We start from the raw sequence: 26980 nt of genomic DNA, 5'->3' as shown, positions 1-26980 counted from the left end.
ACGTGTTGTCACAGCTAACGAGACGCCATGAACTAAAAAAGGATGAGAAAAAAACGACGCAATCCTCAACAGAAACAGGGTGATGGGGAATTCTGAAGAAGCTAACAAAAGTGGAAGGGTCCTAGGAAGAGATGGAAAAGAGGTCCAAGAGCCAGTATGTAAAGAGGTAACAGCTGAAAACTGTCATTACCCGGAGTGAAAAACTCCAATTTGACAATTCAAATCATCCAAAAGACCCTGACGTGTTCAGCCAAACATGTATCCACCACATATTAAGTGCAGATTACTAGAAGCTAAGAGAAGAAATTTCAAAAGGAGCAAAAAAGAAACAGGTTTCTGGAATTTGAGGGGGCTGGCAGGAGACCAGGTGTAACTGACCATGTGGTAAAAGTCCTAGCAGAGCACAGCAATCTGCACGCATCAACCACATTAGGCCAAGACTGCTTTGGACAGCCATGTAAGTCATTTTGTACCGGCAGGGACCCTGCACTTCATTTCCGACGTTTACAAAGAATCTTTTCTTCCAAAGAAAAGAAAGCAGAACTAAAAAGAATTTCCCAGTTATTGGCTTTTTGTTTGTTTGTTTGTTTTTTTGTTGTTGTTCATTTTCTAACTTAAAAAGATTCCAGCTAATGCCACATTACCACAGAAAAAGGCAACTGGCATGCTCACTTTTCCTTTTGTTAGGCAAAATATGGTCATAGCTATCACAGAGAAACTGATGTATCAGTCACTTCCTTCTGCCAGAAAGCTTATACTAACATTCAAAGCTCTTTTTCTTCCAAGGGTGGAAAAAAAACAGAAATTTAGAAGGAGAAAGATGAATTACACAGGACAGGGAGAGGACAAAGACACGTGTATCTAAATAGCCACAGGGAAAGCATTCATAGTCCAAACTAATATGTATTAGTCAGAGCTGACAGTCAGAACTTTATATTCTAGGCAGAATATTGAGTTTTATCTGATAAATATGATAAGCATAAAGGAAGTCCTTAAAGACATAGAGTTTACCACTCAACCAAATAACCCATCTCCATTATGACAAGTCCTAACCATTCACCCAGTTTCTTGCCTCCATTCTAAAACAGAACCGGACAAGCAAGGATTATGATACTCTAAATAAAGCCTTATATAAAAGAGGTAAAAAGAAACAGAGATAACTCAGAATATAGGAAAGCAGAGAGAATATAAGATGATTTCTTTGGCTAAAATGTAGCTAGGTAAAGCATTCACCTAGCATAATGTGAGGCCCTGGATTACAACACACACACAATAAGATAACACACATAAATAAAATAAAAATAATAATTTATGTTCCCAAGGGTATGAGAAGATATTTCACACATGAGAAAATGCAATTATACAGGTCTATTGTATGTGCAAATACATATTATATGCACATATATATATCTATTTCTCTAGCTTTATCTAATTCAAAGAAAAAAGACAAGGGCCTGATTTGGGTGTATTTTGAACTCCTGGGCTTGGTGAATTCTTTCAGTATGGAAAGTGCCCATTTTCTTTAATTATTCCATTGATATTTCTGTTTCTGTAATACTCTTAACAAATTATTATGTATATGTAATTTATATACTTATATGCTGGACCTGCTTGTCTAGATTTTCTGTTTGAGACAAGGACTTACTCTGTAGCCCAAGCTGCTTGGAACTCTCATCAGTCCTGTTCTGGCTTTTCTTTAGTAGCTCCCTGCTCCCTTCTACATCCAACAAATACACACACAACTTAAGAAAGTACGAAGGTAAGTTCCCTAAAAATTAAAAATTCTAACATTGAACTTTAAAAAATGGGTAGTAATTTTTAGCAAATGCTAAAAATCTTTAAAATTTAGGGTGGGTTATATGCTATTAAAATTCAGGATTTATTTATTTATTTATTATTTGCCTATCTATCTATCTATCTATCTATCTATCTATCTATCTATCTATCCATCCATCCATCCATCTATCTATCTGGGTTTTTTTTTTTGTTTTTTTTGTTTTTTTTTTTTTTTTTAGATTTCTTAGCAACCTTTACTCTTTTAAATCTCTTTGCCATGTTTAAATGGCATATTTATTTTTTAATATAATTTTTTACTTATTACAATTTATTCATTTTGTATCCCAGCTTACACCCACCCTTGTTCAAGACAGGGTTTCTCTGTGTAATAGCCCTGGCTATTCTGGAACTCACTCTGTAGATGAGGCTGGCCTTGAAATCACAGAGAGCTGCCTGCCTCTGCTCCTGAGTACTGGGTCTAAAGGTGTGCACATGACACCTGGCCAGGTTTTATTTTTAAAAGGAAACCAAACATGAGAAGAAAATGAAAAACATACATACAAGAATGGGGTCACCATTCTTGGCTACCAGGCATTTCCACAGCCAGGCCAGAATAAATTGAGTAATGTTTGCTTCTTCATTCATGTTGATACTCATAGCAGAAGAAGCTTTCAGGTGCAGAAACAAGCACACAGCCCAGGGTGGAATGCTCTTTCCTAATTCAAGCCTGTTTTGCTTCACTATAAATTACTACAGCTTGAATTCTAGTGATTTCAAAGTGTTTTGCTATTGGTGCTTTTGAAATCATTGAGGATTTGCTTCAAAAGCAAAATATTGCAAAAGTACCTCCAGGTTAAACCACTGTCACTCCAGCATTCAGGCTCAACCGTGGAAAAACAAAGCATACATACAATTGTTATTATTTAAGAGCATCACTATGTAACATGAGACGGAGTTTCATTTAAACTTGGTGTGCATTACATTAGGTGTGCAGAAAGAAAGTGTTTACAAAATAAGCCACCCGTGTTATCTCTAGCTCTATAAAGGAAAACAGTCTGTGTTATATAACAAGAATAAACCTCCCACCAGAGATCTTGGAAATCTTGAAATTTTTTTTCCTGCAGGAGGATTTATTATTTTCCACTGAGAGTCCATTCATGCGTTTCTTCTTGTTTCTATTCATAGCATCAGATCCTGACTAGCATGCACAACCTCAAAAGAAAAGAAACACTAAATACAAACTGTAAAATTAAATAATCAAAGCAAAGCAAAACAAAAGGGAGGGCACATGTTAGAAGTGGGGACCCTGGGGTTACCGCTTCGTGCCTGGCGTGTGCACTAGCTTTCCAGGGACTCACCTTGTAGGCAACACTATTGGAGGAGTCCACAATGATGAACAGGGGTTTCCTTGTGAATGGATAGAGATCTCCAGGATGAAGGCTGCAGAAAAAAACAGTGAGGAATTGCGTCACTGTATGGCCAAGTCTCAGAAACAGCATTTTACAGTTTGGTCTTCCCAACAGTACTGGAGAAAAACACACACAGAAATGTGTATTTACTGGGACATGTTGATTCTACCTCAGAAGGGTCCAATGATAATTGTTATTCAAGACTATCCAAATAAAAGTGTGCAGTAGTTTTACCTACAGTTTTAGCCTGCAGGAGACTTAAAGAGGGGAACGACTTGAGTCCTGGAGTTCAAGAGTAGTATGAGTTCAACATCAGTGAGATGGAAAAAAAAAAAACAAACCCTCAGCTAAAAAGGACCCATTCTTAAACATGACTAGTTGATGGCATGAAAACCCCAGAAGTAGGTTTCACGTAGGCAACTAACTGCTTTGTATTTAAAAGCTCTTTTAAGGAGCTTGGCTGGGCGAAGTGCCACACGCCTGTGATTCCAGCACCCAGGGAAGCAGAGGCAGGTGGGTCTCTGTGAGTTCAAGGCCAGCCTCGTTTATAAAAGCAAGTACAGGACAGCCAAGGCTTCACAGAGAAACCGTGTCTCAAGAAAACCAAAAAAAGGGTATGGTTTGAAATAAAGATAGAATAATATAACCATATCCATATTTCAATGGCTCTTACAGTGCATCAACTATTTTAAAGATGTTTTCCAATAATTTTTAGAGATTTATTTTACATGTATGAGTATTCTGCCCACATGTATGTAAGTGTATCATGTGATGCCTGCTATCCTTGGCCATCAAAAGAGGCAGTCAGATCCCCTGGAACTGGAATTAAAGATGTCTGTGAACCGCCATGGGGCTGCTGGAAACTATACTCAGGACCTCTGCAAAAATATCAAGTGCTCTTAACTGCTGATCCAGCTTTCTATATTCTTAAACATTAAAAAAAAAAAAAAAAAATTCAAGTACAATACAATAGTCCAGACAAGAAAGAAGGAAATCTTTTACATTCTTTGGACACTTACTACAATCATCTGGGCTGCCTGTTAAATATAGCTGGGCCACAGATCAATGGACTGTAGTGCCCATGTCAGGAACATGCACTCAAGAGTCTCTGCTGTGGATTATAGTTTCTCTTCACACCAGAGTAGACAATGTGCGTATCTGTATCAGCACTGATGTAAATGTATGTAACAAGGTAAAAGCGGTAGGTAGTAAGATTCTGGAGTTTTGGTTTATTTAAAAAACAGAGAACTAGATGCCTCTCGGGATTCCCTTCTTCTTCCCAGCCCTTGAACCTCCCACTCCTGTTCTCACATCTGATCCCCACCCTCGTTCCCCTCTTCATTCCATCTCTTGCCCAGTTCCCTCTCTTCATTCACTTCTATTCTATTCCCCTTCTAAATTCCAGCACCCTCCCTTAAGCCCTCCTTGTTACTTAGTAGGATGTACTTAGGAGGGGGGCACCTTGGGTATAAAGTAAATAAACTGAAATAAAAATTAAAAAACAACACAGAACTATTATATGTTTCTGTTTTAATCTCAGGGGTGGGGTATGTGGCTGCTTTGCAGCAGCTGACTATGATTTCCCTTGTGCTCTAGGAAAGGCATGGTCTTGCCAGTGGCAGATAATTGCAACTGTGTGATGTTTGGAATTCTGGTAGTTCTTCAGAAAGTATATAAATGCTAGGTGGGGTCGGTGGTTGTAGGTCATCCAGGGAGGAGGGTGGCTGCAGTTAGCAGTGGTGCTCAACGGAGAAACAAGAATTAAAAAAACTTAGATTCAGAGATCTCTCTCTCTCTCCCTCTATCCTTCTTTCTCTCCTATCTAGTGATATGGGATGAAACTGGGGTGATAAAGGAAAAAAGAAGAAAAAGAAGAGCCCACAAAGTAGAAAAGACTGGTTATAGTGGCATCTTACTAGTTCACAATAAGTTTTTTGCTTTAATTGAAAAATGAAAATTATATATATTCATGGTGTAGTACACTGACACCCCCCCCCACACACACTGTGTAATGATTGGCACACTAAATTAAACATCTGCTCTACGTGGTTTTTAGCAAATTCCAAAGAAAAAAACACTGTGATGGCGATTCTTGATTGTCAACTTGACTACATCTGGAACTAAAACCCAAATGGCTGGGGACAGCTGTGAGGAATTATCTTAATTACATAACTTGAAGTGGAAAGACTCACTGGACCTTTGAGGTGGGAAGATTCACCTTTAATCTGGGCTACACCTTCGGCTGGCAGCCTACAGAAGGACATGGAAGAAGGAAGCTCCCTTCTTTGTCTGCTCGTTCCTGTTAGCAAGTCCAACCTTTGGTGGCATTTGAGCCCACTTCTTTGGGATTCTGGTGTATAGTGAAGACAGCTGAGACATCCATCCTGTGGACTGAATCACTACTGGATTCTTGAACTTTCAATTCCTAGACACCCATTGTTGGACTGGCTGACAAATCCAACCATCTATCTATCTATCTGTAGTCTAGCACTGGACCTTTCTAAGAGCAATATGCACTCTTAGCTGTAGAGGCATCTCTTTAGCCTCAGTCTCTTCTGTTATCTGAGACAGGGTCTTTGTACATAGCTCTGGCTGTCTTAGAACTCAATATGTAGAATTTATCTATAAATTCTTTAAGTTCTGTTCCTTTAGAGAATAGACACTAAAGTCATAATTAAAAGTTTGTATCTTTTTTTGACTTAATTGTTACATGTTTAAGTGTGTGCACCCACATGAGTGCAGGTGCCCACAGATGCCAAAAGAGAATGTCAGATTCTCAGGAGTGGTAGGCAATTGTGAACCATCTGACATAGGTGCTAAAAACAAAATTGGTGTCCTTTAGGAGAGTAGTACGCACTCCGAATTGTTGGGTCAATTCTCTACCCTTCCTTATCTTTTGACAACCACCTTCCAATTATCTACAGAAGTTAGCCTCTAACCTTTCCTCTGAGTTAGACATTTTAAAATTCTACATGTAAGCAAAACTATGTAATATTTATCCACATGTTTCTATAAGTGGCAATATCTACTTTTCTTTGCATCTATATAATCTTTCCTTTAAAAAATACTTTTGAAAATTATGTGTATGTGTGTCTGTACATGTAAGTGTTGTTGTCCACAGAGGCCAAAGGCATTAGGTCTCCCCTGAGCTGGAGTTAAAGAGGCTGTAAGCTGCCCAGCACTACACCTTTCTAACAGCAGCATGCACTCTTAACTGTTCTTAAACTCTGAACTTTAGGCCAGTCTTTTTCTTTTGTTTGCTTTTTGAGACAGGGTCTTCCTACATAGCCCTGGCTGTCCTATAACTCGCTATGTATCCCAGGCTGTCCTAGAACTCAGAGATCCACTTGCCTCTGCATCTGGAGTGCTGTGATTAAAGGTATGTGACACACACACGCACATGTATATATGTACCACCTTTATACACACACACACACACACATCTATACATATATGTATATATGTGCCACCTTTATATATACATGCATACATTTGTGTGTTTAAGTACATGTAAGTGCACTTCCCAGGGAGTCCAGAAGATGGCGGTGGATCCCTTGGAACTGGAGCTACAGGTGGTTGTTATCTGCTAAACATGCGTACTGGAAACTGAACTCAGATCTGGAAGAGCAACAAAAACCTGCTGAGCCATCTCTCAAGCACAACACTCAGCTTTTTGTGATAGGTTATTTTTAAATCTTGGCTTTTGTGAGTAATGTTGTGATGAAGATGGGGTGCAGACATTTTGTTGAGCTAGTGAGCTAAGTAACAATTTCATTTTCTCTATGCAACATAATTTCATTTTCTCTATGCGTTGAGAATTTCATAATTTTGTTTTCTTTAGAAAACAAAGAAATGTTGTGGGAATATGTTCTCATCCTAATTCCAGGTGTGGGGATGAGGATGTTTTGCAGCAGCTATGATGTGCCTGGTGCTTTGGCAGCAGCATGGTTTTGTCAGCTGTAGATACTTTCTGTGACTGTGTAGCCAATGTGTGATGTTTGGAATTCTAGGACTATCTCAGAGGATATATAAATGTTAGGGCCCTGAGAGGTGGGGTTCCTGTTGTGGCTGGTTGCTGTTGTTTGTGGTTTGTCAAGTAATGTATGTGTGAAGAAAGGAGAAGAGAAAATTAGATATCCTGATGGTGAAGAAAAAAACTTGCCCTGAGGAACTTGATGACCCCAATCAGCAGGAAGTAGTCTAATGATAACTCTGCCCCTTTCCCCTCTATGCTTTTTTCCCTCTTCTATCTAGTGTTAGGGGGTTAAATGGATGGTGAAGGGTGGAAGAGAGCAAGGAACCCACAAAGTAGCAAATGATGGCTACCCCCCCAGATATACACCAAGAAATGGGGTTAGTGTTTTATGGTCTATTTTTAATTCTTTGTAGTGTGTGTGTGTGTGTGTGTGTGTGTGTGTGTGTGTGTGTGTGCATGAATGGAGGCCTGAGGTTAATGTCAGGAATGTTCTTAAATCACTTTTAACCTTAATCTTTGAGGCGTTCTTTTAGTCAAACAGAGCCTGCGGAGATGTGTAGTCCAGCAAGTCAGCTTGCTGCAGGACGTTCTTCTCCATTTCAGGTCAACATATACACTCTTGTTTGTGAAGCAAGGGCTGTAACTGCTGAGCCATCTCCGCAACTATATATTTCAGATTTAATTATGTATTTATTTATTCATCTGTTCATTCATTTGGCTATGAAACCCAGACAGTCTTGTTAAGTGCTAGGATCATAGGCATATGCCATTATACTTAGCCTACCTTGTTTACATCTATTTATTTATTTTTTATGTGTGATGCCACACACACACCTTTACCTCAGTGTTCACGTGGAGGTCAGAGAACAACTTGTGGAGATGCAGTTCTTCTTCTACCCTGTATGGGACTGAACTTGCGCCATCAAGCTTGATGGCAAGTGCACTCACCTGCTGAGTCACCTTGCTGGCCCTTATTTTTAGCTTTTTGAGGAAAACCCATACCGTTTTCCACAGTAATTGTACCCGTCGAATTACATTCTATCAGAAGTCTTCAGGCGCTTTCTGCTCATATCCTCCACAACATGTGTTCTGCAGTAACTACCCTAACAGACACTAAGCGGCAGCTTCTCGGGGTTCTCACCCGCACGTCTCAGATGATGAGGGACGCTGTGTATCCATTTATGTATCTGTTAGATTTTCCAAAGTAAGTAATTTAAAACTCAGGGGAGCAACAGTATTACCGCTGGCTTAGGGAACCTTTAGCTACGACATGAATAATTTGGAAAATACATAGGCCTGGTCTCCTCCGCTTTTCAGTAAGAAGGTTGATATTTAATATAAAGTATTGTTAGACAAGCCCACTGTTCATTAAAAGCAGAATTTTCTCTTCTGGCTAGAGAAATCCTAAAGATGGCTCTGTGCAAGCTTTTACACAAGAACAAAAATAAGCGCTGTCCACAGCATTCCAAGGGAACTACTGTTCCAATTGGAATACGTTCCAATTTCTCGTACTGTTTTCAGAGTGCTGATTTAAGACACTAGAATACATACCAGTGCATCTCCTTGTGGGGCTGATTTCGTTTGTGGATTGCATCTCCATTTATAACGTCCCGGTTACTATTAGTAAGTACACCTCCAAAGTCGTAAGGACCTAAAACAACAAAGGGAAGAAACCCAGAATTCAACTGGAGGGTAACACCAAGTAATCTGATGCTCAGGTGCAAGAGTACCAGTCAATCTCCCTTTGATAGAAGCACAAGATAAGCATAAAACATTTAAATTATCTTTAAATTTAACTTAATATAACATCTACATGATTTCAGCACATTGTCTAATGTTTTTAAAAACATCTGCATTAAAAAACCAAAACCACAAAAACAAACAAACAAACAGCAAAAACAACAAAACCAAGAATATATAGCATCCCATTAATTTGGGTGGTAAGAAAGACAGAGACTTGGGCTAATTTACAGGATGTCTGAGAGGAATCCTGGTGAGGATCCTGTTTTGATGATGATGTAGCAGAAGCCAGATGCCTCAAACCAGAACAATGACTCATTGCAATGAACATTTGCAAGTACAGATGTGTGGACAAAAGGGTATATTGTGTGACTCACTGTGACACACCACAGTTTCCAGGTTGACATGTTTTGTTTTGTTTTGTTTGGGGGAGGGGAGGTTGCAAGGATGGAAAACAGATATGGAGGGATGGGGAGATGAGTGGGATTGGGGTGGAGGATGTGAAATTCACAAAGAATCAATGAAAAGTTTAAAAAATAAAATAACATTTACATTGCAAACGAAATTTTAATCTGTTCTAACAAAAGTACTTTACAAAGAGAGATGATAACTGCACACTGAACTCTCTTCATAGAAATATGCATTTTGAGTAGCTGGCACAACAGGGATATACTATTGTACCTGATCTAGTAGAGATAATTTTAAGTTAACTACTCAGTGAAAAATTTAAGGAAAAATTTGAAATTTCTTATTAACAAAACTTCATTGTCATGAAATAGTCTGCCAAATTCCAGTACATGAAAAATCCATTAATCATGCCCATTAATCCATTAATTATGTCAACTTCTTTAATTCTGATCTATATGTTAGCCTTTTCCCACCAGTTATAAGAGTCAGTTAACTCTTGTCTAAGTTGAACAGTGACTGTGGGATGTTCATGTAATTTCTGAGATAGGGCCACTCAGTTACCACCTCTATTAATTACAAAATGTAAAATAAGAGGTCAATAGTCTAACCCTGAAGACCCAGAATAGCTGCTTTAATAACATGTTTTCAGACAATAAATACTTAAAGATAAATAAAGTGATTAACATTTAAATAAGAACTAAGGCAATCCCTAAGGTCTTCTTCCTCCCTTGCACATGCCCATAAGGTTCCAGCATGCCCCACCCCCTTACGTCACAGGTGGATTATAGACCTTTAAAAATCACTGCAATGTAAAGACTATAGACATTTTCTTTCTTTCTTTCTTTTTTTTTTACTGTAACATTTTACTACTTTGTAGGTCATGCAAGGAAGATGGTAGGTCATGCATTTTATAAAGGAATGCCAATTGCAACAGACAGATGAGGAGGAAAATGTTGAAAATGTTAAACTATTTTTCTCCAAAGACTTAATTCCTTCATTTACATCTTAAGTTGCTCATCTAGTCTGAACAATTTCTGGGCTTCTATGTTCTGACAGTTTAAGGTTTTATTCTGAAACAGCATCCCAGTATTGCATGGACTGAATCCATAGTAATAAAATTAAAAGGGTTAAAAATAAATTGTAACAAGGACTTGAACTTTCACAGTTACAAAAGTAAACTGATTTCTACTAAGACTTTCAGCCATAACACTGCCTCCACCAGAACCCCGGATGTTTTAAAAGCTTACGATGATTCAATGATGTCAATTAAACAAGCTGGCAGATTCCATAATTCTTTGCAATGTCAAATATCAAACTGCGTAAGTGTAAATTTATATGTGATGCTTTTGACAAATTTGACAGTGAAGTATGCATTTGATATATGTATTGTCTTAGGATTTTTGGACCTCAAGGAATAATAGTTGAGCATGGAGAATTAACCACGTTCTCTCCAACACTGTCACCAAACAAAGAGACCAGGTTTTAAATTTGGAAGCTTCTTTATAGAGCATGAGGTGGTCTCAGGGCTGTGGGCCATTGTCTTGTAGAAAACAGAGAAAATTCAAGCCCTGCTCACAGTGGGAGCATTCCTTTATTGTACCTTCACCATCAGAACGACCTGTGGGGAAAACGCCAGTGGCTGACAGGTAAATCAGAAGCACACTATTGGCAGGCAGCTCCTGAAATGAAAGAAAACCACACACACAAAACCAGACAGGAAAAACAACAGTTTTACTTAATATTCTGGGCAATTTAAGGCTGTTTGGAAAATGGTATCATTTAACACACTGCTGTTATCATATCCACACTTGTTCCAACTTAAAAATCACATGGCAAAGACTCACTATGATCTACACTGCATAACTGTGGCCAAAGCTGTGAACACATTTTCTACTTGCAGCATCCCATCTGTTATAGAATGTTCTCTAAGAACATAAAATGGACAGAGAACGATCTCCATTGGTGACAAAAAAGGCAAACTTCCCTGAATACCTTCCATAACATAAATTTGGGAAGATAACACCCAATTCCCATTTTTTTTCTTTTTGAGGCTTCAACCTTGCTTGTGTACTGATGCACCCACGTTGCCCTTGAACTTAGGCCTCTAACTCCTGTCTAAATAAAGGCATTTACCACATTCTTCTATCAGATTGCCACAATGTCTCTCAGAGCCGCCAGAGCACATGAATGCTATACATACTGTTCTTGTTTTTCAATTTTGCATTGAGTGTTAAGCCCAAAGTTGTTTAATAATTAAAATCTAAAAAGGAGTGTTGTGGATATAAACATGTTTTTGTTTTGGTCCCAGGTGTGAGATGTGGGACTGATTGAGACAGTCCACAGCAGCAGACTATTTGCTTCCTGCCAGCTCTGAGAGGAGCTCTTTGCCAGCTGTAGAAAGTTTAAATCTGAGGACTCTGAAGAGAGTATAAATGCCAGAGCCCAGAGAGTGTGGAGACAAAAAGAACAATGCTGCTCCTCCTTCCCCCTTGCTGCTCCTGATTGCTGCCATGACACAAGAAGTTGGAGATCTCCTGAGGACTGGCCTGGTTCCAAGAAACCCAACAACCCTAACCAGCAGGAAGCAGCTAAGAGAACTGAATCCCCTCTCCCCACTAATCCTTCTTCTCTCCTACCTGGTGTTGGGGTGTTAGAAGGGACTGGGGTGGAGTAGGGAGAAGAAGATATAAGAAATGAAAATAAAGTTTTTTTTTTTTTTTTTTTTTAAAGTACACCTACAATGGAGAGAATGATAATTAACCAATAGGCTCTGACATAAGCAGTTACCATTCCCAAAACAGAAGGGTCAAAACCACTACTGGAACAGCACTTGTGTATGTTCATACATTACTAAATACTTTTGGTCAGGCATCTGAAGAGTGACCAAGTCTATCCTGAGTATATTTTCCCCACTGCAGAAAGAATACTGGGTCACACATACCTTAAAAGACGCTGCTAAGAATGTATACAGTTGGCTGAAGGTCGGTTTGTAGAGCAGATACTTGTGGGGGTTTTCTCGTCTGGTAGGCTTGTCAGCTGGCTCCTATGGTGCCACAGCAAAAATGACATAAGTGGTATGCGGCAGCTGAATTTATCAGTGTCTACAATCCCTATCCTTTCTATCAGATATCCTCATTTTTTTCAGTGTCTGTGATTTTGCTTATCAACTTCTCTGTGTCTTATCAAGAGTGTTCTTTGTGTTTTGTCACAAAAACTCCTTATGTAGCCTAGGCAGGCCTCTAACTTTCAACAATGTTTGGCTGTCTAGTGTGCCTTACAGGTGTGAGGCACCTACAAGTGGCTTGAGAGTATTCTTTATTTGTACCTGTGCCCCTAAGAGAAGCAGAAGCAGTAAGAATTACCACTCCGGCAAATGATCACCTGTATTCCTGGTTTATTCATCTGCGAAGCTAAATTCATCGGCTCCCTCTCCAAGGCTTGCAACATCCGGAACATGTCAACAGTTAATTCACTGAATTTGACCTGAAAGAAGAAAGTACCTGGTCATTTATGTAATAATAAGACTTGTTGGTCTTTGATCACATTATTACCCTTGATTTTCATGTATACTTAATGACAGCTGATTATATACATATATACATGTGTACACATATAAAGTTACATTTTTCCTGCTTCCTTTTCCTCCCTTCAATTCTTTCCATGTATCTGCCTTGTTCCTTCTTGAGATCGTGGCCTGCTTTTTAAGTGGTTACTGGTGTGTGTGTTTATGACTGAGCACCTAAATACAGAAATACAACCTGCTCAGCCCTTTTAGTGCTACTTATATGTATATGACCACTTGGTCCCTGAGGAAGACTATTTTCCCCACTGTCAGATTTCCTTAGTTGCCTGTAGTTGTCTATGAGTGGTTTTTTTTTTTTTTTTGGTTGAGACAGGTTCTTACCATATATCTTTAGCTGACCTGAAATTGCTATATAAATAGAAATGACCTTGAAATCAAAGAGATCCTCTTGCCCCAGCTTCCTAAGTGTTGGGGTTAAATGCCTGAGCCCTCACACCCAGAGATAGCTCATATTTTATTCTCTAGCATTTAATTACAAGACTTTCAAAAGGCAAACGTGGTGAAAGAACTGCGCAGCAACACTACTATGTTCACTATCTACTTTAAAATAGTTAATACTGTTTAGGCTGCTCCATCGTGACGCATTGACTTAAAAAGCAGCAAAAGTTACAAACACTACAAACACAGCCCTACACATCATGGAAAACTTTGCTTAAGCTGAGCTACGCCTGGAGTCATACTTTAGAATCTCGATGTTCTGGCACTACACAGCATTTAAGAGTGCACCCTTCTCTGTTTTCATTAATTGTTTTGCAGAAGACCTAGAAACATGTGATGATAAAACAAAGCAGAAGTTTATAAAATATCTGCTTCTATAAGATAGAAATGCTTTGGTTAAGGTATTTGTTAAAAAAATTATTCCCTGAAGTTTCAAAACTGTACCTTAGACTGGACACGGTGGCTTACATCTTTATTCCCAGCACTTGGGAGGCAGAGGCAGGTGGACCTCTTTCTGACTTTGAGGCCAGCCTGGCCTATAAAGAGAGTTTCAGGACAACTAGGGCTACACAGAGAGATCTTGTCTCAAAAATCCAAACAAAAACGTACCTTATTCACACATACATTATATAGTGCTAGGGATCAGGCCCAGGGACCAAGTCTTTCATGTCAGGCAAGTGCTCTACCACTGAGCCACACCCTAATCCTTTTTAGTATTGTGTAGCAGATCAGCAAAACTCCAATTCTCCTCATAATATTTCACAGAATAAAAATAAAAATCAAATAAAAATCATCAATATAGGTATTTCTGAACACATTTCACATTCCAACACAGCACTGAATTTCTAAAAGTGTTATAAAACCACACCACAGCCCCAAATGTGCACCATCGCACCTCTACATGAGAATGAAACAAGTACTTCTAGATCAGAGCAAGGAGACAATAACCTGGCTATTTGTCCTTTTACTGTCAAACTGAGAGCACATGTTCCAGGAAAGAACCAAAGCAGTAGCTTCATGCACCCTTTTTTCTTCTTTGTTTGCACAGGGTCTTACTGTGTAGTCCAGGATGGCCTCAACACCTACCTCTGCCTTCCAAGGGCTGTGATTATAGGCATGTGCCACCATACCTGGCTCTTTTTGAGTTCTACGAAACAAACTATAGACAGCAGAATTACAGATTGTTATTTTCCTGTTTTTGGGTATGTCTGAGTTTGTTGTTTTGTTTTCAAAGACAGAGTCTTGCTGGGTGTGACAGCAGAACGTGGGAGGCAGATGTAGTGGGATCTTAGTGAGTTCAAGGCCAGCCTGGTCTACACAGTGAGATCCAAGACAGGCAGAGCTACATAGTGATATTGACTCACAAATACCAAAAAAATACCAAAAAAGACAGTCTCACTACATTGCCTACGCTGGCCTTGACTTACAGCAATATTCCTGCCTATATGATCCCAAGTGCTTAGACTGTAAGTGTATGCCACCACACGAAGCAAAGCTGCCACTATTAAAACCTACCGTCCTGTCAGCAGCACACAAACATTCCACGGTTCAAGCCTACCGGCTTTTATCTAACCATGCATGCCAGGCCGCACTGTTCTCCATGCTGGGTGCTGACTTAATTCCCAGCAGTTCTTCAGTTCTTCATTTACTAGCCTTAACCTTTTTTTTTGCAACAGGGTCTCATATTGCTGGCTATAGCCAAGTGACCTCCTGTTCTGCCTTCCACAGGCTGAGATTACAGTTTGACACCACCAGACCCCATTTATGCAGCTCGAGCTGGAAGTCAGGGACTGGGGAGCACAGACACTCTACCAAATGGGCACATTCGCCCTCACTAGCACTCTAATTCTTCTCTAAGTCTTTTTTTTTCACTTTTTAAAAATTTATTTACATTTTTATAAATTACAGTTTATTTACTATGTATCCCCGCTGTAGCTCCCTCCTTCATTCCCTCCCAACCCCATCCTCCCTCCCTCTTCCCATGCCACTCCCCAAGTCCACTGATAGGGGAGGTCCTCCCCACTTCCCTCTGACTCTAGCCTATCAGGTCTCATCAGGACTGGCTGCATTGCCTTCCTCTGTGGCCTGGCAAGGCTGCTCCCCCATTGGGGGAAAGGTGATCAAAGAACCAGACACTGAGTTCATGTCAGAAACAGTCCCTGTTCCTCTTACTAGGGTACCAACTTGGACACTGAGCTGCCATGGGCTACATCTGAGCAGGAGTTCTAGGTTATCTCCATTCATGGTCCTTGGTTTGAGTATCAGTCTCAGGGAAGACCCCTTTGCCCAGATATTTTTGATCTGTTGCTCTCCTTGTGGAGCTCCTGTCTCCTCCAGGTCTATCTCTCCCTTCTTTCCTAAGATTCCCTGTACTCTGCCCAAAGTTTAGCTATGAGTATCAGCATCTCCTTTGAAAAAATATGGACGAATTCATGAATTTGCATGTCATCCTTGTGCAGGGACCATGGTAATCTTCTCCGTATTGTTCCAATTTTAGCGTATGTACTGCGGAACTGAGCACTCTTCTCTAATTCTTTACAAGTGGATTTTTCCTAGGCCAAATCATGAATGAGAGCAGGGTCACCTGAGAACAGTTTATAGCACGTGTTATGTTAAAATGATCCCCTGGGGAGGGGGGTGTATAACAGCAGAGTACATTGCTGTATCTATATCCATCTATATGTATATATGCAAGTGTCATAATGAAACCTATTACTTGGCATAACAACTAAAAAATAAAAATTAATTTAAAAAATTACAAAAACAAAACCAACCCTAAAATACAGCCCTCATCAGTTCCTCTCCTTGCCCTGGACCTCTGCCAGTTTCCTGTGCACTTGGGAAAAGACAACCTTCCTGACTGTTCCTGTGCTTCTTGTTCTCTCCATCCCACACAGGGCAGTCTTCCACCAGGGCCCCTTCTTCCCAGGTAGCCAGAACTATGGACAGCAGCATGACTGGACTGTTACTTTTGCTTGGCCTGCTTACTCTACTCTAGTTTTTGCTGTTGTTTTCCAAGACAGGGTTTCCTGTATAGCCCTGGCTGTCCTGGAAGCTGGCTCTGTAGACCAGGCTGGCCTCAAACTCACAGAGATCTGCCTGCCTCTGCTTCCCTGATTAAAGGTGCGTACCACTACTGTCTGGTTTTACTGTAGTTCTTAACCAAACAAAAAGCACTTTCTTAGAAAAACATTCCATCATCTCCGAGACTAGCTCAAATCTCTTGATGACAGACATTGGAAAAATACATCTATCCTTTGCTACATTTGTTGAAGTAATATTATCTAAGTAGTTATTTTGTTAATAATTGTATTTATAGGTAAACAGAAAGCTCCATTAGTGAAGGCACTTTGTCTTTTCACACACACACATGGAGACATGACCGATACTTCATAAATACTGATTGGGCTGGGGAAGAAGCTCAGTGGCAAATTAATAAACTAATAAGCATGTTTCTATGTCATTAAAAATTCTTTCTCAACAATTTCAAAGTCAGTATTATATATGTATAAACACAGCATAATTGAATTAACTATTTGTCATAGATGTAAGAAACTCTACAAGGAAAAAATTCCACGATAATCAAAACCAACCTTTTAAAAGAGATTTTTAAGCATAAATCCTTCACGGTTCTTTACCTGATTATTACAATTACCAATAATGAGTGCATCAGCCAGAGAGAGCTGTCCCACAATCATGCCTTGTTCCAGCAACGGGGCTCCTGTTTCAGCGAGGCGATTGGATGTGATAACAATGGTGTTATCATCATTTAACACCATCACAGGGTCTGCCTGAAGAAAAAAGAAGCACATTAATGGCTACACAGAATATCACTATTTCTTCTTTTCAAAGTCACGTACGCACCATAAATACACAGCACTGTCATTCGCCTACTTATTACTATGACAACCTTTCTCTCAAGAGATTACCTCAATGAATGCTGCTACTTCTTGAAGCACCAGGTTCCACTCTACTTGATCTTCAGTATTAAAGCGATGAGTATAGTCTTCAATTTCATCAGACAATTCCTGGTATTAGAAATGCCACAAAGAAAAGGGGTTATTAACAATTTCCATAAAAAGGCTAGCAAGATGGCCTGGCAGGTAAATGTGTCTGCCACTCAGCCAGACAACCGGAATTCAACCTTGAAACCCACATGGTTAAAGGAGAGAAACAACTGCTGCGTCTTATCCTCTACCTGACACCTGTGGACACATTACACATTCTCTCTCACACACACTCAGAAAATAAGTGAGTGTAAAAAAATTAAGTTTCATCAGTATCAATATCCAATTGAAATTATTACAGAAAACAAAGAAACCATAGATTTGATTCGAAATAAAATTTCAGAGTATATACATCAAATAAAAACTTGATAAAGATCTACTTCCTACTTGATGTTGTATCAACAATGGACTTATTGACAAAACTGAGAAAGAAACTCAAGTTTTGTTTGAGAAACAAACAAATATGACATACAAAGAACACTCACTTCCTTGGATTTCAATTACACTGTGCTTTGGAAATTGTCTGATAAGAAGCCTAGGGTAGAAGATCACAGCAGAATACAGATCTCCTTCCAAAGGGCTTGAGAAAATTAGGACAATTTCAGTGAAATGTATCAAGAAGTTTGTCATCAAGCTAGGTATGGTGGCTCACATATGTAAGCCCTCAAGATTGAGGGAGGAGGATTGTCAAGAGTTTACAGATAGCTTGAGTTATACAATGAGGTCCAGGCAGCCCTTGCTGTCCTGGAATTCAGAGATGCCTGTCTCTGCTTCCCAAGTGCTGGGATTAAAAACATGCCGTACCATGTCTGGCTGGGTTTTAGTTATTTTAAAGTACATTTATAATTTCAGCACTAGAGAGACTGATCCACATTTATAATCTCAGCATTGTAGAGACTGATTCATGGGAATTAAAAATCCAAGACCAACCTGGATTATACCAACACCCTATGTAAAAAAAAAAAAAAAAAAAATCTATTTACCTTTACCAGGTCTTTCACAACATCCATTTTGTTAAGAAGAAGACAAACTACTATAAATCTTGCATAATATCGGAGTTTCTTAACAACCAACTCAGGCCTACAGTGGACAAAAGAGAAATAAATCATTGTATTAAAATAGAAAACATGCCGTGATGGAAATCTGGCCAGCCTGATCAGGGCAAACGTGGCACTGGTGGGCCCCTCCCCTCCCCTATTCCCTCTGCCTTGCTAAACAAACAAACAGACAAAAAACAAAAAATGTCAGATTACATTCCTAAAGCTAGCCAAGGTCCCTCTTCCAGAGGCTGACTATCAAGGTCATGCTATCAAAATACTGAAGTTCAGCAGTCAACAACCCCCTTTGGCTCACCTAATTAACATGCCCAATTAAACACCTTATCTTAACTTGGGGTTCCCCCTTCGCTTTTATAACTTGCCATTTGCCTATGTGCCACCACTGTGTCCTCTCTATCCAGAGGTAGTCCTCTGTCCCCATAGGGGACAAAGACTCCTTCTCCCCCATCCTCTATCTTCTGTCTTTGTCTCTTATTCCATGCCTTCTGTTCCTCTGGGGCAAATAAATCTTGTCCTAAGAACTTAAGTCTTGGGGGTCCTGAGCTGATCCTTTTTTCATGCTGTTTTGACTTTTTCCACTTTTAGATGGCCTTTAAAACTTCATCATTTTTAGAGAAGTGATAAAAATTTTCACATAAAACCATATAGCCTTAGCTTGCAGTGTAGCACTTGCCTGTAATTCTACAATTCAAGAGGTGGGGGAGGCAGGAGAATAAGGAGTTCAAGGGCAGCCTGGGATGCATGGACTTGTCTCAAAAATCAAAACCAGATAGCTTTTTAAATACATTTTAACACTGATTAAGTCATCATTCGATATTCATTCATTCAACAATCATCTATTGAGAATTTAAGTGCATAAGAAACAATGCCATGATGGGGACTGGAGAGATAGTTCAGCAGGTAAGAGAACTTATTTCTCTTGTTGACAATCTAGCTTCAATTCCCAGCACCTACATAATTAAACATAATCTGTAACCTTAGTTGTAGGGTATCCACCATCTTCTGACCTCCTTGGACACGAGGCATACATGTGGTATATATACTTATACACATACAATAACAATTTTAAATCTAAAAAATAAGAAACAGTGCCATGATACTAAAAGAACAGCGATTAAAAACACAGAACAAAAATCCCTTCTTCACAGACCTTACAGATGGAATAGTAATTTAAATGTAGATGAGTTAAGTAAATACACAAAACAGTGGAATAAATATAATTGGAAAAAAAAAAGACGCCATTTGAGTCCTACTGACATGTTTCCGGAAAATCCCATTTTTGAATACTCAGTCCCCAGTTAGTGGCAGTTTTGGAAGGCTCAAGGAAGTAGGTCCTTGGAGGTGGGCTTGAGGGTCACTGGACATGCCTCACTTCTGCCTCAGTAACAATCCTGCCTGACTCCATTTTGAATGAAGGAGCCATTTTGATGCATTGTTAAAGATAAGTTTCCACTTAATGAAAAAGCTGTTGCTGTTTTAATGTCTGTTTCCTGGAGCCTGACCCGCCCCAACTCATGACCTTGACTTGTTTTTTAGGACACCCTGACCCTCTTTGATCTTCTAATCACACAGTGTTTTTTCTTTTTTAAAGTTTTTCTGTATTTCCTTATTGCCACATTGGCTCTCTTCTGTAAACCTGCTTTGCAACTACTTGTGATTTTTACTTCTTAAAAAGAGGCCAAAAACTGGACTTGTGCTAGTCTCTTTAACCCAACTTAGGAGGCAGTTGCTGGCTAGCTCTTAGATGTTCTCTATTAAAAAAAAAAAAAAATGTGTGTGTGTGTGTGTGTGTGTGTGTGTGTGTGTGTGTGTAGTTTTATTCTCACCTGGTAGGACTTACATTTTCTGGAGGCCCCAGTGAGATTTAGATCATCCACCCAAATTCTAAAGCTGGACCTTCTTCATTCTGGGGCTCCGGGCTGAGGTGCCTCACCTTAAGAAGTTCTAAGGTTCTAGGTATGCCTTGGACTATCAGAGTAAACTGCCACGCTGAGAAAAACAGCAAGTGTCTGCAGAGGCCTCCCTAGTAAGTCAGTCTGGTCTGTTGGGATCCTGATCTGAGATATGGGAGCTTTTGACGGAACCCGAATACTCTCCTGTCTGGTTTTATGTCTCATTTGTCTTGTCTTTGTACATGTGCCTCTAGCTTCATTTTTACCATTTCCATTCTCTTTTGTACTTTCTGTGTTAACTGGTTTATCTTGGACTTGGGGCAACTGAACTGATGGACAGTATGGGTAATAAGGCCAGCAAGCCTACCAGTCCTCCAACCTGTGTTCTAAAGAATTTTGACAAACTTCACCTCTCTCCCCATAGTTAAGGAGAATTATGATCATCCTATCACCAAGAAATACCTCTGAACATTCTGTGAAACTGAATGGGCCACATTCGGGGTTGATTAGCCCTCCAGAGCACTTTTGACTTTCAGAGAGCCTGGGCAGTGATAAATGTCATCCCTGGTAAGCTTGTGCACCCAGAGCAGATTGGATACATCTTGCCTTGGGCTAAACCAACTTCCAAACTGGCTTCCCACCCCAAATTGGTTTGTATGATCCAAAATGGGCAAGGTGGCTAAGCCCTGAATGTCAGCAGATAGGCCCTTTAAGGGCCTGTAGCAGAGACCTAGGACCCCCTCTGAAAACTGTTCTGCAGGATTCAAGGAGGAAGAATTCCTCTTCATATAATCATATTTACCCCCTGCTCCCCTTCTTGCCTCAACCTCCACCTCCACCACCTCAGACCCCACTACGAAAGACTCACTCTGACCCCCTGTCTGAGTTTCCTTCTATCCCACCTTCTAGCTCTTCCTCCACTTACCTTCCCCCAACCCCCAGTTCTTCCCCACCTCCTATCTCTTCCCCTCCTGCACCTGCCAGAGGGTCTCCTATGGCCCTCCTACCCCTCCTCCAATTCTGGTTTTGGGGTGGCACCTCCTTTGGTTCTTGCTTTCCTACAGCAATTTCCTGACAAGCACTACCTGTATGTCCTTCTCCACTACAGAAACTACAACTGGAAGAACAAGGATCTCCCTTCCAGCACTAACCCTGATTCCTTAATTTCTCTAATTGCCTATCTCTTTTAAAATCATCTCCTCACATGGGATCTGCCAACAGATTCTCCATGCCTTCTTCACTATAGAAGAAAGAAAACAAATTCTCACAAAAACAACTGAATAACTTCAATGGCTAATGACCAGAGGGCAGAGACAAGACGAGGCAAGGCTCTGCCAAGACAGATGGCCAAGAGACTACAACACAGAGAAAGGAGGTCACTCAGTGAGTACCTCCAGGTTCTGTTAGAAGGGATGACACCAGCAGCCAGAAAGCCCACTAACCTATCTAAGAAAGCAGATGTAAAACAGAACCCAGATGAATCAGCTTGAGCTTTCCTGGAGTGACTCCTGGATGCCCCTAAAGACCCATAGGACCTGGCAAATTTCAAGGTGATTAATCTTGCTGCAGTTGGCCCCTGACATACATAGAATGATATGAAAGATGGATGGGTTTGCAGGAAAGAATAGCCTATAGCTATCAGAATTGCTCCAGAAGGTGTCTGACAACAGAGACGGCAAAGAAAATCTTTTGGTAAAGAAGATGGGGTGTGCTACCGTGGCTGCACTATGGCAAGCTCCAGCCACTTTCAACTCTACCCATGCACCCCCATCATAAAAAGAGAAGATTTTTGTAAAAGGACCAATGTGCTTACTGCAAAGAAATGGGTCATTGGAAAAATGAATGTCCACAGTGGAAACAGGTAGACTCCTGGCTCCAAGCCCAAGCCCATCCTAGCTATGGAAGATTAGTGAGGCTGAGGCTCATTCAAACTAGGCCCCCAGAAGCCTATGGTGTCCTTTACCATTAGGGGCCAAACTGTAAATTTTCTGGTGGATATGGACACTACCTATTTGGTATTATAGGAGCCCCTAGGACCCCTAACCAACCAACCAATGGCAGTACAGAGGGCAAGAAGGGATTTTAAAGACTATAAATGGATCAGACTGCTAACCGAGGACAAGGAACTGTGACTGACTCATTCATTTATTGTTATTTCTGCATGTCCCTACCCTTTAACAGGACAGGACAACTTCAACAAGCTCCAAGAAACTATCATTCTCAGGAGACACTCCTCGGTTGCAGTTGGGAGGTCCTGTCTTTGAGTACCTGGGCTTGCTGAAATTGCCAACCCTTTTTATTCTGCTATGGGGACAACACTTCTTTGGAATGGACTGAGGAACCTGAACAGGCCTTTAGGAACGTAAAAGAGGTTCGGTACAGGCTCTCACTTTAACTCTTCCTGAAATCATCAAGCCTCTCATCTTTATGTCCATGAAAGAAAGGGCACTGCCAAGGAAGTCCTGATTTACACTCTGGGTACCTGGAAAAGGGTGATACCTTCTGTCTCAGGGCTTTATTGCTGTGAAGAGACATTGACCAGGGCAACTCATACAGCCAGACATGGTGTTGGAGGAGCTGACACCTCTTTTTTACATCTTGATCCACAGGCAGAAGGAGACTGCCATATTAGGCCTAACTTGAGCATACGAGACCTCAAGGCCTGGCCCCAGTGACACATTTCCTCCAACAAACCACACCTACTCCAAGAAGGCCACACCCCCTAATAGTGCCACTCCCTTTAGGCCAAGTATTCAAATACTTGAATCTACAGGCGCCATATCTATCCAGACCACCATAGCTTACATCTCAAAGAGACTGGATCCTGTAGCTTCTGGATGGGCCTTTATTTAAGGAGCCATCACAGCCACCACAATTCTTGTAAAAGAAGCTGACAAGCTCACATTGGGACAGACTCTAACTGTAACTGCTTCACATGCTGTGGAAACCCTGCTGAGGGATGCCACCAACCGATGTCAAATGCCCACATGACCCAGTACCAAGCCCTTTTTTTAGACCGACCTTTGATAAATCCTTAACCATCAACCCCGCCACCCTGCTGCCAGATGATGACCCTGAGAAGCCTGGAGATGCTGGATGTCATTACCTGATATGACATCACCACCAGAGCTGTGGATCTCTATGGATCTCTACACAGATGGCATCAGCTTCATTGAAGAAGCTACCAGGTATGCAGCAGTGGCCATGGGCCAGAAGGTGGTCATCTGGGCACAAGCCTTGCTCAGGGGTACATTCACAAAAAATAACCCTCTATGACAAGATGGCTCAGTGGATAAAGAAACTCACCTAATGGCCTGAGTTGGGTTCTCAGAACCTATGTGGTTGAAGCTGAGATTGACCCCTAAAAGACCTTCACATTTATACCATGGCATGTATACATGGGAACATGAATGAATACACACACACACACACACAGTAATAAAAGGAAAAGAAAATGTATGGTTTTTTGCTCCATTTTCACATGAACTAAAATGCTGAATGTCTTGTCTTTATCTTTCCTAAAGTATAGCTGACACCTACCTGTCTTCTTTATTGACTTGAGAGTAGTATGATCTTTGTCTGATTGCAGAGTAGAAGGAGAAAGCTTCATTCAGATAGCTGGTCTCAGATGTGCGTAAACTGTAAGAAAAAAAGTTAAATAAGACCCGAACTGGGTATATTCCTCATGAGAAACACTTGTTCTAGATTGCCCTACTCTATACAGGGGGAAGGGAATAACTGTCTTAACTTTGAGTCAGCGAGGTATTAATCATGTTATATTTCAATTGTCAAGCAATAATCAAGTATTTCCCTGCTGTTCCAAGCTTCTCGGAGGTCTAGCAAAGTACATGCCATTCTCATTCTACATACTGTACCTTAGTATATCTGCTCCCAGGGCTAGATCCATGACCTCTCTGTAATCCACCATCACTTGGACTTTCGACCATTTCTTTAGTTTTTTCCCTCCTAACTAACCTATACTACTCTTTGGAAAATGTTAATGAGCTATGTTGTCTGTTTAATATGTTTAGTTTAATGCATCTGGTTACTCTCTCCTTTTTCTCATCGAAATTTCCACTCCTATAAAGTCTTGCTTCTTTTTGTCCCTTTTCCAGATTCATGACATGGTTTTGTTGTTAGCTGCAGTTGTGTGCCCATTGGTGACTCCAGCAGAGCTCCAATAGATAGTCCCAATCCAATTGTTGCATAAATGGCCCTGGTTAAACTAAATGAATAATGCAACAAAACCATGTCATGAATCTATCAGTAGGAAACAGCTCAGTAGAGAGTAGAGCCCTTTGACCCCTCTTCCGTTAAGGACTGGCTGTTAATGGGCCCTTTTTCGTGGAGACCCAGTGCAGACACTTGAAGTTGCTGAGGTTTCATGATTACAGTGTCCGTGTCTTGCCCCTCCCCCCCCATGACACTTTCCAGCCCTTCTCCCTATCTGCATGCTGGTACTTTCTTTCTGCCCCCAACCCTTTCCATAATTACTATTCCCTGAGCACTAGAGGGATGCTATACATATCTTCTCTGGTGATGAGCACTCTAAAACTCACTGATTTTCAACACCATAAGTAAGGATTTTTGAGGTCTTGTTCTAGCAAAGAGAGGGAGGGAGGGATCATAGTAGTGGACATTCTAAGTGCATGCCTACATTGGGAAGATGAGACTGTTTCTTATCTTTTTTTGGTTTTGTTTTTTTCCAGATAGGGCTTTTCTGTGTAACCCTGGCTGTCCTGGAACTCTGTAGACCAGGTTGGCCTCAAACTCACAGAGATCCACCTGCCTTTGCCTTCTGAGTGCCTCTCTGTAATCCACCATCACTTGGACTTTTGCCCATTTCTTTAGTTTTTCCCCTCTTAACTAACCTATACTACTCTTTGGAAAATGTTGGGATCAAGGGTGTGTGCCACTACTCAAGGTTTTGTTTTTCCTTACCTTTTAAATGATAAAAGGCTCAAGTATTTTGCTATTGATGTTACTTTGTGCTGAGATTTACCTTTGTGAAAGGAGATCTCTTCCTCACTCAAAGGTAGGACTACACAAATGTTACTATTTCAAGGATGGAAACAACTGTCAGTTGACCTCACATAACCTGTCAAACGTAGCCAAGTAGGATGAATGTCTAAAGAATGCTGTGAACAATACACAGGCTGTATGTCTCTACACACCATCAGGACTTAAATTGTCCTAAGAACAATTTAAATTATTTAGTGTTTATCATTTATTAAAAAAAAAAAGCCAAAATCAAACTCCTGAGGTCTGATCAAATGGGAGAATTCCTGACACAAATAACACTTGAATTATGGAAGGCCACTTCACAACACCATCACCATCTTGATCCATTTGGCCTAAACAAAATCCTACCTATAAATCACTGTCCTCCCTCCTATACACTTGTTTTAATCAAAGAAACACTTTCTTCTTTGCATGTGTAATTCACTTACTAATAGTGGTAATACAGCTGCCCGATCTTGGAAGCGATTTCCCCTATTTGCCACCGCTTCAAGCCATACCGATTATCCAGGACTTGTCTGTTTACAAAGGAGACAAAAAACAAAAACAAAAACAAAACAAAATATAAATTTCAAAAAGAACCACACCTATAAATTCAATATATCTTATTACCAAAGTTTATGAATTATAAGATTTCGCCATAGTCATTCAACAACATTATAAAGTGTTTCTTTACTGATCTATGTTACGTCGTGTGTTTATGTCTATTTAATTTGTGTATGCGAGTGTGCTTGAACATGTGATTGTGTGAGTAGAGGTGTGTATGTCTCAGCTCAAGGGTGGCAGTCAGATGATAGTCAGATATCACCTCTCATATTCTTGGTCACTACTGTGTACATAGGTTAGCCAGGGACTCCTCTGTCTTTGCTTGCCATCTCACTACATGATTAGCTGGGATTCCAGTCTCACACTGTATGACAAGCACTGAACCTACTGAGCCATCTCTCCAGCCTCAGGTGTTTTTTGGGGGACAGGATTTCATGTACCAAGACTGTCCTTGAAAACCTGTGTAGCTGAGAATGAGCATCAACTCTTGATCCTGTTTCCACTTCCTAAGTAGTAGAATTGTAAATGTGTGTCACCACACCCAGCTAAAAAATATTTATAAAGTGTCTATTGAAGCCAGGCAGGTGGCACACGCCTTTATTTCTAGCACTCAGGAGGAAGAGGCAGGCAGATCTCTGTGAGTGCAAGGCTAGTCTGATCTAACAAGTGAGTTCAGACTAGCCAGGGACACACACAGAAACTCTATATTGAAAAACTACAAAACAACAACAACAAAAAAAACAAAAAAAACAAAACAAAACCCAAAGAACCCCCCTTAATAGCATAGGTAATTAACCACTCATTTCAGAATGAAACCACACATCATCTTTCCACGTGAAAGCAGAAATAGACCATTTCATACAACACATTCATTAAAAATCAGAGAAGAGTACATTAAAAAATTAAACAAAACAAAACAAAACCCTGTTTTTATTTGGGTCATTAAGACATACTATTTTAAGAAGCACTGAAGTATGTTATTTTAAAAGCACTACGACTGAGCCAATAAGATGACTAAATCTCTAGAACCCACATGGTGAAAGCAAGATCTGAATCCAGCTAATAACCCTCTGACCTAAACACACACACACACACACACACACACACACACACACACACACACACACA

General features: G+C 40.4%; 1 protein-coding gene and 1 non-coding gene across 2 annotated transcripts in view; both read right to left on the bottom strand.

Moving 5' to 3' along the window:
• The window catches only part of Scai (suppressor of cancer cell invasion), a 101336-nt gene that overhangs the window by 14820 nt on the left and 59536 nt on the right, over positions 1-26980 (bottom strand). The window contains exons 5-14 of the mRNA XM_055600485.1: positions 25738-25824; positions 23828-23926; positions 18321-18417; positions 17260-17358; positions 16969-17121; positions 12691-12792; positions 12251-12352; positions 10910-10988; positions 8713-8812; positions 3135-3216 (exon numbers count right to left, since the gene is read on the bottom strand). Coding sequence (XP_055456460.1) covers positions 3135-3216; positions 8713-8812; positions 10910-10988; positions 12251-12352; positions 12691-12792; positions 16969-17121; positions 17260-17358; positions 18321-18417; positions 23828-23926; positions 25738-25824 — 1000 coding nt within the window. The remainder of the gene's footprint in view (positions 1-3134; positions 3217-8712; positions 8813-10909; positions 10989-12250; positions 12353-12690; positions 12793-16968; positions 17122-17259; positions 17359-18320; positions 18418-23827; positions 23927-25737; positions 25825-26980) is intronic.
• LOC129671806 (U6 spliceosomal RNA) lies at positions 15745-15851 on the bottom strand. Its single transcript, XR_008719397.1, has one exon. It is a non-coding gene; the product is annotated as a U6 spliceosomal RNA (small nuclear RNA).

The sequence above is a fragment of the Psammomys obesus genome, unplaced genomic scaffold (assembly GCF_907164565.1).
Source record: "Psammomys obesus unplaced genomic scaffold, mPsaObe1.curated_primary_1811, whole genome shotgun sequence".
Classification (NCBI taxonomy): Eukaryota; Metazoa; Chordata; class Mammalia; order Rodentia; family Muridae; genus Psammomys; species Psammomys obesus.
This window is presented reverse-complemented; position numbering and strand designations above follow the sequence as displayed.